Genomic DNA, 14,582 nt, shown 5'->3' with positions numbered 1-14,582 from the left:
CCACTCCATAAGGGGAGGCATCGCAGGCCAATTGTAGGGGTAAGGATGGATCAAAGTGCGTTAGAACTTCAGAATTTAGCAATGCATCCTTAGCTTTGTTAAATGCAACATCACAGGCTTCAGTTCACTTCCAGGCCTTGTTCTGCCCAAGGAGCTCATGAAGTGGTTTTATCAGTGTGGCTAACTGTGAGATGAACTTTCCATAATAGTTCAGTAGTCCTAGAAACTAGCGCAGCTGGCTTACATTTCGAGGTGGGGGAGCCTCCACAATAGCTTTAACTTTTGCAAGGGCCTTATGAAGACCTGCAGAATCAATGATGTGTCCCAAATATTCAACAGAGGACTTGAAAAATTCACACTTGTCTTTGCGAACTCGTAGGCGATACTCTTCCAGTCTTTGTAGGGTAGCCTCTAAATTCTTTAAGTGATCCTCTTCATTTCTTCCAGTGACCAGGATATCATCCAGATAGCACTGAACTCCTGACAAGCCACACAAGATCTGGTCCATAACCCTCTGGAACAGGGCGGGAGCAGACGTTATTCCGAAGGGTAGGCGACAGTATCGATAAAGCCCCTTATGAGTCACAATAGTCAACAGTTCTTGGGACTTTTCATCGACGTGCATCTGTAAATATGCTTGACTCAGATCAATCTTACTGAACTTTTGTCCCCCAGCCAGGCCTGCGAAGAGGTCATCGATGCAGGGAAGCGGGTATTGCTCTGCACACAACACTGGGTTGTGTGCAGTGAGTTTAAAATCACCGCAAATCCGGAGAGAGCCATCTTTCTTCACTATTGGAACGATAGGAGTGGCCCATGAGCTATCGGTAACTGGTATTAGGACTCCATTGGTGACCAGGTGCTTCAGGTCTGCTTCAACTTTTGTCCTGATGGCATATGGCACAGTTCGGGCTCTCAGATATTTTGGTGGACTGTCAAGTTTAATGTTCAATGTCACAGTGATTCCCTTCATACTTCCCAAATCATCTCCAAAAACAGCAGCATGTTTCCTTAGTATAGGGGTTAGACTGGTTTCTTCTTTCGTCATCCAGTGCACTTCTGCCCAGTTCAGTTGAATCTTCCCAAGCCAAGACCTACCCATTAAGGCTGGGTAGTTACCTCTCACCACAAACAGTGGCAATTTAGCAGCCTGTCCATTGAGCTCCACCTTAACATCAATAGTTCCCAACATGGGCACAGCTTCTCCCGTATATGTCTTCAGAACAGTTTTTGTTGCCTTAAGCGGGAGATGCTGTAGCTTTTCTTTATACACAGTCTCGGAGACCAGCGAGACGGCTGCACCGGTATCCAGTTCCATGAGTATAGGTTTGCCATCCAACAACGGGGTGACCCAGTATTCATGTGAGCCCACTGCCAAAGACAAAACATGCAGTGACACTTCCTCTTGCGATGAGGTGTCACCTTGATCATCCTGGGTCTGCTCTAGGGTATGCAGGGTTCCCCTTTTTGTCGGCCAGACCACAGGCCTCTTTTTCTTTTGTTTACAGGCACACTCAATGTGTCCCTTTTTGCCACAGTGTCGACACACCACGCCTTACACCAGCATTCTGATGCCTGGTGACCTGGCTTACCACAGCGGTAACATTCTTGACTCTGCACAGTTTTGTGGGTTGGTTCTTGTGACACTTTTTGCACCCTAGGGGATGCACCGATGTATTGCGCCTCCCTTGTAGCCAGTTCCATGGAGACAGCAATATCAACAGCCTTCTGTAAGGTAAGCTGAGCCTCTGTCAGTAGGCGTTTCCATATAGCTTCACTGTAGAGGCCACACGCTAACCTGTCACACAGGGCATCATTTAACATCTCCTTCAATTCACAGTGTTCTGCTAGCTTTTTTTTTAAATTGCTACAAATTGTACAACTGTTTCATCTTCCTTTTGGTCTCTTTTGTGGAACCTATATCTTTCAGCAATTACCAGTGGTTTTGGGGAAAAATGGGACCCCAGGATTTCCAAATGTCACTGTAAGATTTAGTCTCAGGCTTAACAGGGTGTAGTAAGCTGCGTAGCAGAGAGTAGGTTTTAGCCCCTACAACACTTAAGAATATTGGCACATTCTTCGCTTCTGTAATGTCATTTGCAATAACAAAAAGCTCAAAACGCTCAGTATGCACATGCCACTGCACTATATTCTCATCAAAAGGTTCCAGTGGCATGATCAGAGTAGCCATGATTTTTAGTTTCAATTTCACAGTCAGTGTAAACAAGCAGGGTTTTTTTGTTTGTTTGTCCTTTACCTTGACTTCTACTTCCTTCTGTTACTGGAGCAGCACCGGGATCCCATCCATCGTTGCCACTTGTTATATCCTTGGGGGCAGCCAGTTTAGGAAGAAATCACTTGAGGCCAGACAGCAGACAGCTAACAAAACTACCATTTTATTTACAGACACAGAGCTCACCCAACCGGCCAAAGCTAGCTGGGCTATCCCCTAATAATCTAACTCAGTTGCCACAGGAACAAAAACCACGTGAACCAAATACACAACAGTCAGCGCCTGTCTCTCTCAGCCCTTGCACCCCCACATCCCACTCGCAGCCTCTTCACTTGTACTTCCCCCATCGCTCTTTTGCCGTACCCCTTCCCCTTTTACTCGGGGCCTGCTCCAGAACCCAGCGCGCCAAGCGTGCGCTTGGGGCGACATTTTGCCAGCAGGGCGGCAGGCGGCTCCAGCGGACCCTCCGCAGGCACGTCTGCAAGAGGTCCCCCGGAGCCACGGGACCGGCGACCGGCAGCGTGCCCCCTGCGGCGTGCCGCCCTGTTTGGGGCGGCCGGATTCCTAGAGCCGCCCCTGATTATTGTATGTAACAAAAAGTATAAATACTTGCTGTAATTGTTTACCTGTAGAGAGACATGCCTAGGAGGAGGAAACCCTGTGTCCTATGCCTGTGTCTCTCCCTCTATGCAATTGCTTGAGAAATAAAGTACCCGTCCTTCACTGACATCCCTTCCCCTTGTAGCCTCCCTTTACCTGCATCTCTCCCCTTGTACCCTCCCCCAGCCGTCTTCTCTTGCACCTCCCCCTTCCCCTGCACTTCTTCTCCCGCAACCCTCTTGAAACTCCCTCTCCTCCTCCACCTTCCTGCATGAGTACATCACAACCTGCTTCTCTGCCAGTGTAGAGCCCCCACACCCGCTCCTCTGCCTGAACCCTCTTTACTAGATCCCCATCCCTTTCCGGGTACAAGGTTTGAGAGTTAGTCCCTATGCCTCCCATGTGTATTTGGAGCACTAAAGATGGTGGGGGTGAGATTTATATGAAAGTGAAATAAAAATAGGAGAAACGGTTTGATCCCCACTGCAAGTGTAAACGGGGATTGCTGTGGTGAACAAGGAGGTCACTTTGGGGGGGACCCCAGTGCTGGGGTATCAGGGGGTGCAGGTGGGGGTGTGTGAAAAGAGACCCCAGTGCTGGGTCGGCGGGAGGGGGAGCGGGGAGGGCGGGAGCCCAGGGATGGTGGGGGGAGCAGCCAAAAAATTTTTTTGCTTGACGCAGCAAAAACCCTAGAGCTGGCCCTGCTTCTCTGATTTTTCTTGTAGTTATTTTCTGAGCAATTTCCAATTTGTCAGCTTCCCATATGAAAGTGTGCACACCAGAACAAGACACAGTATCCAGTACTGGTCTGGCGAACACCGTGCACAGAGGTAATTTTACCTACTTTTCCCTGCTAAATATTTTCATATATACATATAAGGATTGCGTTCACCATCTTAGCTCCAGCATTGATCTGGGAGCTCATGTTCAAGTCATAAAAACATAAGAACATAAGAACGGCTGTACAGGGTCAGACCAAAGGTCCATCTAGCCCAGTATCTGTCTACCGACAATAGCCAATGCCAGGTGCCCCAGAGGGAGTGAACCTAACAGGCAATGATCAAGTGATCTCTCTCCTGCCATCCGTCTCCATCCTCTGACGAACAGAGGCTAGGGACACCATTCTTTACCCATCCTGGCTAATAGCCATTTATGGACTTAGCCACCATGAATTTATCCAGTTCCCTTTTAAACATTGTTATAGTCCTAGCCTTCACAACCTCCTCAGGTAAGGAGTTCCACAAGTTGACTGTGCGCTGCGTGAAGAAGAACTTCCTTTTATTGGTTTTAAACCTGCTGCCTATTAATTTCATTTGGTGACCCCTAGTTATTGTATTATGGGAATAAGTAAATAACTTTTCCTTATCCACTTTCTCAACATCACTCATGATTTTATATACCTCTATCATATCCCCCCTTAGTCTCCTCTTTTCCAAGCTGAAAAGTCCTAGCCTCTTTAATCTTTCCTCGTATGGGACCCTCTCCAAACCCCTAATCATTTTAGTTGCCCTTTTCTGAACCTTTTCTAGTGCTAGAATATCTTTTTTGAGGTGAGGAGACCACATCTGTACACAGTATTCGAGATGTGGGCGTACCATGGATTTATATAAGGGCAATAATATATTCTCAGTCTTATTTTCTATCCCCTTTTTAATGATTCCTAACATCCTGTTTGCTTTTTTGACCGCCTCTGCACACTGCATGGACATTCAGAGAACTAGCCACGATGACTCCAAGATCTTTTTCCTGACTCGTTGTAGCTAAATTAGCCCCCATCATATTGTATGTATAGTTGGGTTATTTTTTCCAATGTGCGTTACTTTACATTTATCTACATTAAATTTCATTTGCCATTTTGTTGCCCAATCACTTAGTTTTGTGAGATCTTTTTGAAGTTCTTCACAGTCTGCTTTGGTCTTAACTATCTTGAGTAGTTTAGTATCATCTGCAAACTTTGCCACCTCACTGTTTACCCCTTTCTCCAGATCATTTATGAATAAATTGAATAGGATTTGTCCTAGGACTGACCCTTGGGGAACACCACTAGTTACCCCTCTTCATTCTGAGAATTTACCATTGATTCCTACCCTTTGTTCCCTGTCTTTTAACCAGTTCTCTGTCCATGAAAAGACCTTCCCTTTTATCCCATGACAGCTTAATTTACGTAAGAGCGTTTGGTGAGGGACCTTGTCAAAGGCTTTCTGGAAATCTAAGTACACTATGTCCACTGGATCCCCCTTGTCCACATGTTTGTTGACCCCTTCAAAGAATTCTAATAGATTAGTAAGACACGATTTCCCTTTACAGAAACCATGTTGACTATTGCTCAACAGTTTATGTTTTTCTACGTGTCTGACAATTTTATTTTTAACTATTGTTTCGACTAATTTGCCCGGTACCGACGTTAGACTTACCAATCTGTAATTGCCGGGATCACCTCTAGAGCCCTTTTTAAATATTGGCGTTACATTAGCTAACTTCCAGTCATTGGGTACCGAAGCCGATTTAAAGGACAGGTTACAGACCTTAGTTAATAGTTCCACAACTTCACATTTCAGTTCTTTCAGAAGTCTTGGTTGAATGCCATCTGGTCCCAGTGACTTGTTAATGTTGAGTTTATCAATTAATTCCAAAACCTCCTCTAGTGACACTTCAATCTGTGACAGTTCCTCAGGTTAGTCACCTACAAAAGCCGGCTCTGGTTTGGGAATCTCCCTAACATCCTCAGCCGTGAAGACTGAAGGAAAGAATCCATTTAATTTCTCCGCAATGACTTTATCGTCTTTAAGCGCTCCTTTTGTATTTCGATCATCAAGGGGCTCCACTGGTAGTTTAGCAGGCTTCCTGCTTCTGATGTACTTAAAAAACATTTTATTACCTTTGGAGTTTTTGGCTAGCCGTTATTCAAACTCCTCTTTGGCTTTTCTTATTACACTCTTGCACTTAAGTTGGCAGTGTTTATGCTCCTTTCTATTTGCCTCACTAGGATTTAACTTCCACTTTTTAAAGGAAGTCTTTTTATCTCTCACTGCTTCTTTTACATGGTTGTTAAGCCACGGTGGCTCTTTTTTAGTTCTTTTACTGTGTTTATTAATTTGGGGTATACATTGAAGTTGAGCCTCTATTATCGTGTCTTTAAAAAGGTCCCATGCAACTTGCAGGGATTTCACTTTAGTCACTGTACCTTTTATCTTTTGTTTAACTAACCCCCTCATTTTAGTATAGTTCCCCCTTTTGAAATTAAATGCCACAGTGTTGGGCTGTTGAGGTGTTCTTCCCACCACAGGGATGTTGAATGCTATTGTATTATGGTCACTATTTCCAAGCGGTCCTGCTATAGTTACCACTTGGACCAGCTCATGCGCTCCACTCAGGATTAAATGTAGAGTTGCCTCTCCCCTTGTTGGTTCCCGTACCAGCTGCCCCATGAAACAGTCATTTAAAGTATTGAGAAATTTTATCTCTGCATTTTGTCCTGAAGTGAAGTGTTCCCAGTCAATATGGGGATAATTGAAATCCCCCACTATAATTGGGTTCTTAATTTTGATAGCCTCTCTAATTTCCCTTAGCATTTCATCATCACTATTACTGTCCTGGTCAGGTGGTCGATAATAGATCCCTAATGTTATATTTTTATTAGAGCATGACATTTCTATCCATAGAGATTCTATGGAACATGTGGATTCACTTAAGATTTTTCCTTCATTTGAATCTAAATTTTCTTTCACATATAGTGCCACTCCTCCCCCTGCATGACCTGTTCTGTCCTTCCAATATATTTTGTACCCTGGAATGATTGTGTCCCATTGATTACTCTCAGTCCACCAGGTTTCTGTGATGCCTATTATATCAATAGCCTCCTTTATCACAAGGCACTCAAGTTCACCCATCTTATTATTTATACTTCTAGCGTTTGTGTACAAGCACTTTAAAAACTTGTCCCTGTTTATTTGTCTGCCCTTTTCTGATGTGCCAGATTCTTTTTTATGTGACTGTTTATCATCTGATCCGGCCCTTACATTATCCTCATCAGACTCTCCCCTAAGAGAAGTCTGTGTCCGATTCACATGCTCCTCTGCAGCAGTCGGCTTTCCCCCATCTCCTAATTTAAAAACTGCTCTACAACCTTTTTTAATGTTTAGTGCAAGCAGTCATTTTCAGAGTCACTGCTTTCCAGGATACAGTCTCCCATCCCGTAAGTGTGACCTATATTCTTTGTTCGTAGATATGTGACCTTGCATTTGGCCATGTTTGACAAAATGGGAATTTTTGCTCAGGCCATTGCACTGGTCCTGTGGATCCGCAACAGCATGTTGTTAGTGTGAACCCACCTTAACAAGCAATCCAGGTCAGTCTGTAGTACTGACCTGTCCCCATCATTATGTACCACTCCACCAATTTTGTGAACTAAAATTTCATCTGCAAAGTTTACCAGCAGTGATTTTATATTTCCTTCCAGCTCATTGATGAAGCTATTGAATAGCATTGGCCCAGAACAGATCCCTGTGGAACCTCACTAGAAACATCCCCATCGGAGGATGATTCGCCATACAAATAACTTTGAGATCTATCAGTTAGTCACTTTTTAATCCATTTAATATGGGTTACCTTGATTTTGTACAGTGTTAATTTTTGTTAGAGTTTCATGTAGAACTAAGCCATGCACCTTACACTACAAAGTTAGATTGGATTAATTACATTGTTAAGGGCTGTGAAAAATTTCTCTCCCTGTACAATGTATTTAAGCCAAATTAATTTGTGTAGACACAACTAGGAAGATGGAAGAATTCTTCTATTAGCCAAGCTACCGCCTATCAGAGAGGTGGATTTATTACAGCCACAGAAGGACACCTTCTATCACTGTAGTAAGTGTTTACACTAACGCATTGCTTCTGTAGTGTTTCTAGTGTAGACACACCCTGAGTCTATACCAGCACAGTTACCTTTATCAACCAAACACACTATCTCTTCCAAGAACGATATCAAGTTCATTTCATAGGACTCAGCCCAGCTCTTGACAGGCAGTTTGTCCAGATCACAGAAATCTTCATCACTAATGGCCCCACAAATCAGGTTAGAAGGACATTTCCTGCCTCAGTATTAGAAATAGACCCTAGCTGAGTGCAATTCTCAAGTGACTCAGGCCCCACACTCCCGTGGTGACCCCTGTAAGCCTTGCGGGAGCCCTAGCTATAACTAAAAGTGTGAACCAAAGGCTGTGAACCAGAGTAGACTGGGCCTTGGAAAAAGAACAACACATTAGGTATTGGCTAACACCAGGTAAGCACATTCCTCACTGGAGAGTATGGTTCAAAAACACAACAGGTCTCTCAAGTAACTATGTAAACGCTTTCCTAAGAGATGGCACAGGAAAACACTGACCCCTTGTAGGATAATGATGGGATGACAGGATAATGGATAAGGGTTGTCATCAACCACGTCTGGAGTGAAATAAGTAACTTGTTTGTATCAATGTATAAAAGAAGAAGTCATAGAAGGGGCATCTTTGTACTAGTCCAGGTGGCAGCATCCTGGTACACTGACTGAGCAGGTACCATGTCCAAGCACACACATGTTAGTGTAACTGTAACTCCGATGAACCACTAGTACCATGTTTTGTTGACCATAAACCTGGCTGAGCACCTTCAACACCAGACAGAGCCTGTGCTCTATCGGATGAATAACATTGAAATCTGCTGAAATAACATGCTGCTCCAAGAGCATCCGTGGAGCTCCAAGAACAGGAACACTGACAGACAAAACAATTAGCAACCTTAACAATGTTAGGCAGTACTAAGGTGACCAGATGTTCCAATTTTATAGGGACAGTCCTGACTTTTGGGTTGTTTTCTTATATAGGCTTCTATTATCTGCCACCCCCTGTCCTGATTTTTCACACTTGCTGTCTGGTCACCCTAGGCAGTACTAACAACAACAACCCATTCTGCATGGAGGGCCGTGAAGGAACTCACCTGAGAGGTGAATGGCAGATCTCTGCTCAGTCTCCAGCAGGCCATTCCGCACTATGCAGCTGATGTCTCCATTGTCTTCCCCTTCTGTGACAGTGACGTGACTCACAACACTATACAGGTTCTCCCTGTCCTGAGTCACGCTGGTCACAATCTCCATTGTCAGGTTCTGCCAGTTCTTTCCAACCCACTGGAGTTCGGGTTTGGGGAACCAGCCTGCAGATCTACAGGCCATCCCAATTCCCTGACCCCGGGGACCCAGCACATCAATGAACACTGGAGCCACAGCTGCAGAGAGAGACAGAGAGTGTGTGTATCAGGAAATCGTGTCTTTGGTGGCACCTTGAGATCCCTCATCCTGATGACTGTGGAAATTAAATAATACCGTCTTGCATTTCCATAGAGCACTGTGCCCTGAAATCTCACTGACGAATGTGCAGGGTGAAAGAGCTACACAGAGATCATTGGGATGGAGTCCAGCAGCTGTCAGGATCACTGCACTTCAGTACAGAGCAGGAAGTGGAGGATGGTGACACTCCCTACATCACTCCTACGACTTCTCCTGTGCCACCCTCCTAATATTGTCCCCTCTGGTGTCCTTCTCCCGCACTGGTAACAATGCCCCAGGTCAAGACACCCCTTGTGCTTGGATTTCTCTCTCCATGTGCTGCACACAACCACCCTCCCCTCATTTAAATCTCTCCCTAAAAGCAGACGTGTCCTGCGGAGTCTTTGGACTAGGAGCCACCAAAGATGGGAGATGATTTAAAACAACCTCTATGCTCTGCATTATCACAGGAGGGTCCCTCGCCTGGGGCTTGATGTTTCTGAACTGTATTGTCTGGCACTACATTACTTAGTGAGCTCAATGGGCAGAGACCCTCCCTTCCACTGCCCTTGTGCATCAGCACTGAATGCAGGGTCAGTACTCAGGGAATAAAAATCAATATCTCAGCCCTTGGAAACTTCAGGGGGAGTTTCAGGGAGGCCAAATATAACGGTCACCTGAGCTGGGATTTGGGCAGAACATGGGGGTAAAGGTCCCACTCTCTCGAACAGCACCACAATGAGCATGAGAGCTGAGGGCCGTAGCTTTACATCTCATTGAAAAGAGGTTGTTTAATGCAGCACTGACCCTGGTAGTACCACAGTCAGATCAGCGTTGAGTGCAAGGGGAAAATGCCCCTTACTGAGTCTTGCACACCACTCCCTGCAGCACACAACCCTAATGCCATGCTGGGCTCAGTGTTGGGGTGCCCCAAGGTACAGGATGCTCTGGCTGCCCAGGCAGAGCATCCCCCAGTGCTGCATCTCACCTGCAACCCGTAGCTCAGTGGTGGCTTCGCGACTCCATTCTGGGTTCTTCACAAAGCACTGGTATTTCCCATCATCCACCACTTGGAGCCGTTTCAGCTTCAGTGAGATGTTCCCGCTGCTGAACTCCTGCAGGAACAGCTCCGTCCGGTTCTGGTAACTCTCCCCTGGCAGGTCCTGGGAACCCTCATCTGAGTACTCGTGAACTTGGATAAATCCTGATCCAATTTTCCTCCACCGCACGTCCATGCTGGGCAGCCGGGTCGGGGGTGATAGCTGGCAGGGTAACACCACATCCCGGCCAACTACCCCCACCACGGGGTGCAGGGAGCCAAGCAGGGAGAATGTTGCTGGAACAGAAAACCCCAGGAGCAGAGTGAGTGAGAGGAAAGAGGAGAGGGCGTCGCTGAGCCAGGGCCCAGCCGTACAGACACGCGGTGAGTGAGAGGAGATGGCGTCACTGAGCTACACAGAATTCCCTCAGTCGTGTATTGCTCGTAGCAGAAGGTTCCCAAGATTGAGTCGTGTGTAGCTTAACTGAGTTACTCTCAGTGTGGACACAGGGCAGTGCAGCCAGACCACAGCTGGCACAAACTAGTCCTCCAATGTTGTCCCACAATCCTCAGAAACTCCTCCAAAGGCGCCTGTCTTGCAACCTACCCATTCTATTGCTAAGAGATGGCCCCAGCTGGAAGCCACCTGCCAGTTCATAATGCCCTACACATGCCCATGGCACCCAGTGAAAGCAACTTCTTTGATGGACCAGTTTCAGATCCACATAGCCCCACAATGGCTGCTGAGAGGCCACCTCAGAGATCTTCTGCCTGGCCTGAGGGTATTGGGTCTTTGATGGGCCTTTGGATCGATGCACATCCTTTCCATGGATTCAATAACCCAAACAGAAACTGGCTCAGATGGGGAGTTACCGTTCTGAAGATCGGTGTCTGGGGGGAATTAAGCTTCTGACCATGATTTATGTCTGCACAATTTCTGTGTCTGAAGTAGTGTTGCCCAAACTTTTCCTGTCATGCCCCACCTACCAGTAATGGAAACTCTTCACACAGCTCCATTACTGCACGGCCAAGACCTTCTCAGCTTGGGCTGACGGGGCAGCTGGGACAGAACTGGGGGTGGGAATGGAGCTGGGGCTAGAGGTGAAGCTGGCCTGAGGGTGGAGAGGGAATGATGGCAGAGTTGGGTTGGGGGCAGAGCAGGGGGCAAAGTGGATCTGCAGCTGAGGCCAGAGCTGGGATAAGGCTGGGGCCTGGAGCTGTGGCTGGAGTCAGAGCTGGGCTTGGGCTAGGGCTAGGGCCCAGAGCTGTGGCTGGTATCGGAGCTGGGCTGAGAGTAGAGCAGGACTGGGTGGAGCTAGTGGGTCCTCAGCGGCACTTCGGTGGTGGGGGGGGGTGTCTTCACTTGTCCCAGGTATTCGGCGGCATTACGGCGTCAGGTCCTTCACTCGCCACCGAAGTGCCACCGAAGACCTGGTAGGGAACTGCGCAGTGAGAACAAGCCCCACGTGCCTGTCTACCCCCCACACCCATCCAACTCCAACCCATGTCCTGCCACTGACTGCCCCCCTCAGAACCTGCAACCCATCAAACTCCCTGCTCCTTGTCCCCTGACCACCCCCAGGACCCCACCCCCTACCCAACTCACCCCGCTCCCTGTCCCCTCACTGCCCCAACCCCATCCACCACCACCCCGACAGACCCCCAGAACTCCCACGCCTACCCAACACCCCCTCCCCGTTCCCTGTCCCCTGACAGCCCCCCCGACCACTCCCTACAACTTATCCGACCCCTCCTCCCTGCCCCAGCCTGGCCCCCTTACCATGCTGCTCAGGGCAGCATGTATGGATGCCGCGCAGCTGCTGGAGCTCGCAGCCCCACCCTCTTACCATGCTGCTCAAAGTGGCAGGAGCTGCAGAGCTGCCCAGAGGGCTGGCGCCGGCGGCGCGGCGCACTGGGGCTCTGCAAGGGGGGGAAGCAGGGGAGGGGAGGGAAACCCTCTCAGCTGGAAGCTCAGGCGGGCCGGACAGGACAACGCGGACCAGAGTTTGCCCAGCCGCCCACCCCTTTAATAACTGGTTCTACACCAGCTTCTAAATTAAACAGCCAGTTCCTGTGAACCGGTACGAACCGGCTCCAGCTCACCACTGGGTGGAGCTCCCTCCCCATCTCCAATGGGGGCTGGCCTGAGCCCTGCTGCCCACCCCCAAAAAAAATTCCCCTACGCCCCTCTACGGGACCATGCCCCATGTTTGGGAACCACTGGTCTGAAGGGTCTCCAGGCTCGTCTGTCCCACCATGGGTCACGTAGAGCAGCTGTGGACAAGCTGCAGTACCTGACACTCACTGTGTGGCTACAGGGAGAGTGATAAGAATGAGATTTTGAAAGCCAGCAAGGAGATTTTGATAACAAATGTTGCCAATCCTTGGGCTACCATGTGATTTTCATAAAGCCCCAGCTCCTGGAGGGACGTGATTCTGAGAGAATCTCAGCTTTCATTTGAAAAAAAAAGTCAGTTTCTAGCTCTAGTGGTTGCAGAGAAAATTTTGAAAATCTGACCCGAGTGTGACCGAAAACTCACAACACGAGAAAAACAAGACCCCGAAAGGGGTTTTGTTTTGTTTTGTTTTTAATCTGATGATATTTTAGCCAATCTCCTCATTTCTGAGGCCTGACTCATGGTGTTGGAAGGTTCCGGGCTACCGATGCTGCAGCTCCGATTCATCCCAATGAGAACTTGACACCCCCATCTTTCAGGCAGCTGGGAAGATCTCAGCCTTGCAGGCCATGAGAATCCAGTTCCCAGTGGGACAGGCCTAGCAGCATGGTGCCTTCGGGTCCCATGGCGGTACAGGAAGGATCAGTGTCGGGGGCTCTGAGAACCTCTCTCGGGGGCAGCAGGAGCTAGGCAACTGCAAGATCTCACAATCCTGCCACCCAGAGCTAGGACACACCCTGGTCACCTCAACATCATCCCCTCTCCATAGCCTCCTGGGCCCTGCTCTTTAACTCTACAGAACTGAGGAGATCAGAGGGGCAGGTCTGGGCCTCAGATGCCCCGACCCAGCCCTGCAGGGGCCAGCATACATGGGGGCCAGGGAGGGCAATACTTGGGATTCAAACATTGTTACCAGAGAGAAAACACGGTGCCAGGAGGAGGATCCCCAGGCTGCACACACAGAGCCACCACTGCATCGCCATGGGGACACCTCGGGAAGGGACCTGTAAGGAGAGAGCAGGGATTGTTAACACCTCCCCAGACTGTGTGAGGGGGCAGCAGTGCAGGGAACATGCACCATCCATCATCGGATCTGACCTACTCTGCTCCCAGACAGAGCAGCTCTCCAGGGACAGGAGAGGATTTCACCCCACCCAGGCTGCCCTGCCGCCTCTCCCAGGCCTGGCACTAGGAATTTCCACCCCTGGGACATGCCGTGTATCCACCCCTATTTCCTCCCCTTGTCTGTTCTCTGACTCTCCATTGGTGCAGGTGTCCCCTCAATTCCAGTGCAGGGTGAGCCTGCAGCAGAGCAGGGCCACTTCTCAGGTAACCCAGGCAGCTCAGTGGAAGGTTTACTGCCAGCCTTGCTGCTCTGCGGGCCCTGCCAACCCCACCCAGCAGGGACTGTGTGTGTGTGACAGGAGGGAAGAGCCCTGGGGACCCAACCCCTCTGCCAAGCACCACAGTAATGATTTTGGGTTCATTAAACAACAAACCAGTGAATGAGAAAGAAATCAAATTTGATTATAAACAAACTAGAGGATGTCTGTGGTGACCTGTTGTGCACTGTTCTGCATCCTGCTTCCAGACACAGCTCAAAATTACTATGTTTATAATACTGACTCTTTTGAGGGAGTTGCTCTAAATTGTAATCTTGCACAAAGAGATCTCTATGTCTTCCCTCCTAAAAAATTCCCTATTAGCTGTTGTACACACGTATATATAGCTAACAACTATCTAATAACACATACATTACATTCTCCACCCATCTAGTTCATTTCCATAAACCCTAAGGTGTCAGCTACCTAGAGTTAAGTTACCAGCACATCACGCTGGACTGAGTCTTTACCATTCACTTTCCTCAATTACTTCTTCTCCAGGCAGGTTAGCAAGTCTTTCAGGACCTTTAATCTCCTTCTCTGATCTTCTCACTATCAGCCTTTCATTACAGTCTGAGTTGTTCCCTTGTTGATTGTCCATTATTCCTTTGTCCATTAATGATAAACAATAATTTGCGAAATGTCAAGAGTCCACATCTACTGTCAGTGTTTTGGAACTTTCTGGGATTACTCTTAGATCCTTCGATTACACGGAAATGTGTCCACTTGGTCTGTCTGATCTACATTAGACCCTAGATGAAGTTGCTTTTTAATGGTACCCCTTTGTCCCCAAGTATAAGAGATGTGATTCTTCAGGCACACTCTATCACCTGGCTGAAGAGATAGGAGATCAC

At 47.9% G+C, this 14,582-nt stretch overlaps 1 protein-coding gene across 1 annotated transcript in view; it reads right to left on the bottom strand.

Moving 5' to 3' along the window:
- LOC123350470 (butyrophilin subfamily 3 member A1-like) overlaps positions 1-13,329 on the bottom strand; it is a 34,601-nt gene extending 21,272 nt beyond the window's left edge. The window contains exons 1-3 of the mRNA XM_044989087.1: positions 13,260-13,329; positions 10,119-10,466; positions 8,806-9,090 (exon numbers count right to left, since the gene is read on the bottom strand). Of these exons, the coding sequence (XP_044845022.1) occupies positions 8,806-9,090; positions 10,119-10,466; positions 13,260-13,329 (703 nt within the window). The remainder of the gene's footprint in view (positions 1-8,805; positions 9,091-10,118; positions 10,467-13,259) is intronic.
- Positions 13,330-14,582: the final 1,253 nt, after the last annotated feature.

The sequence above is a fragment of the Mauremys mutica genome, chromosome 15 (genome assembly GCF_020497125.1).
Source record: "Mauremys mutica isolate MM-2020 ecotype Southern chromosome 15, ASM2049712v1, whole genome shotgun sequence".
NCBI classification, from domain to species: domain Eukaryota; kingdom Metazoa; phylum Chordata; order Testudines; family Geoemydidae; genus Mauremys; species Mauremys mutica.
This window is presented reverse-complemented; position numbering and strand designations above follow the sequence as displayed.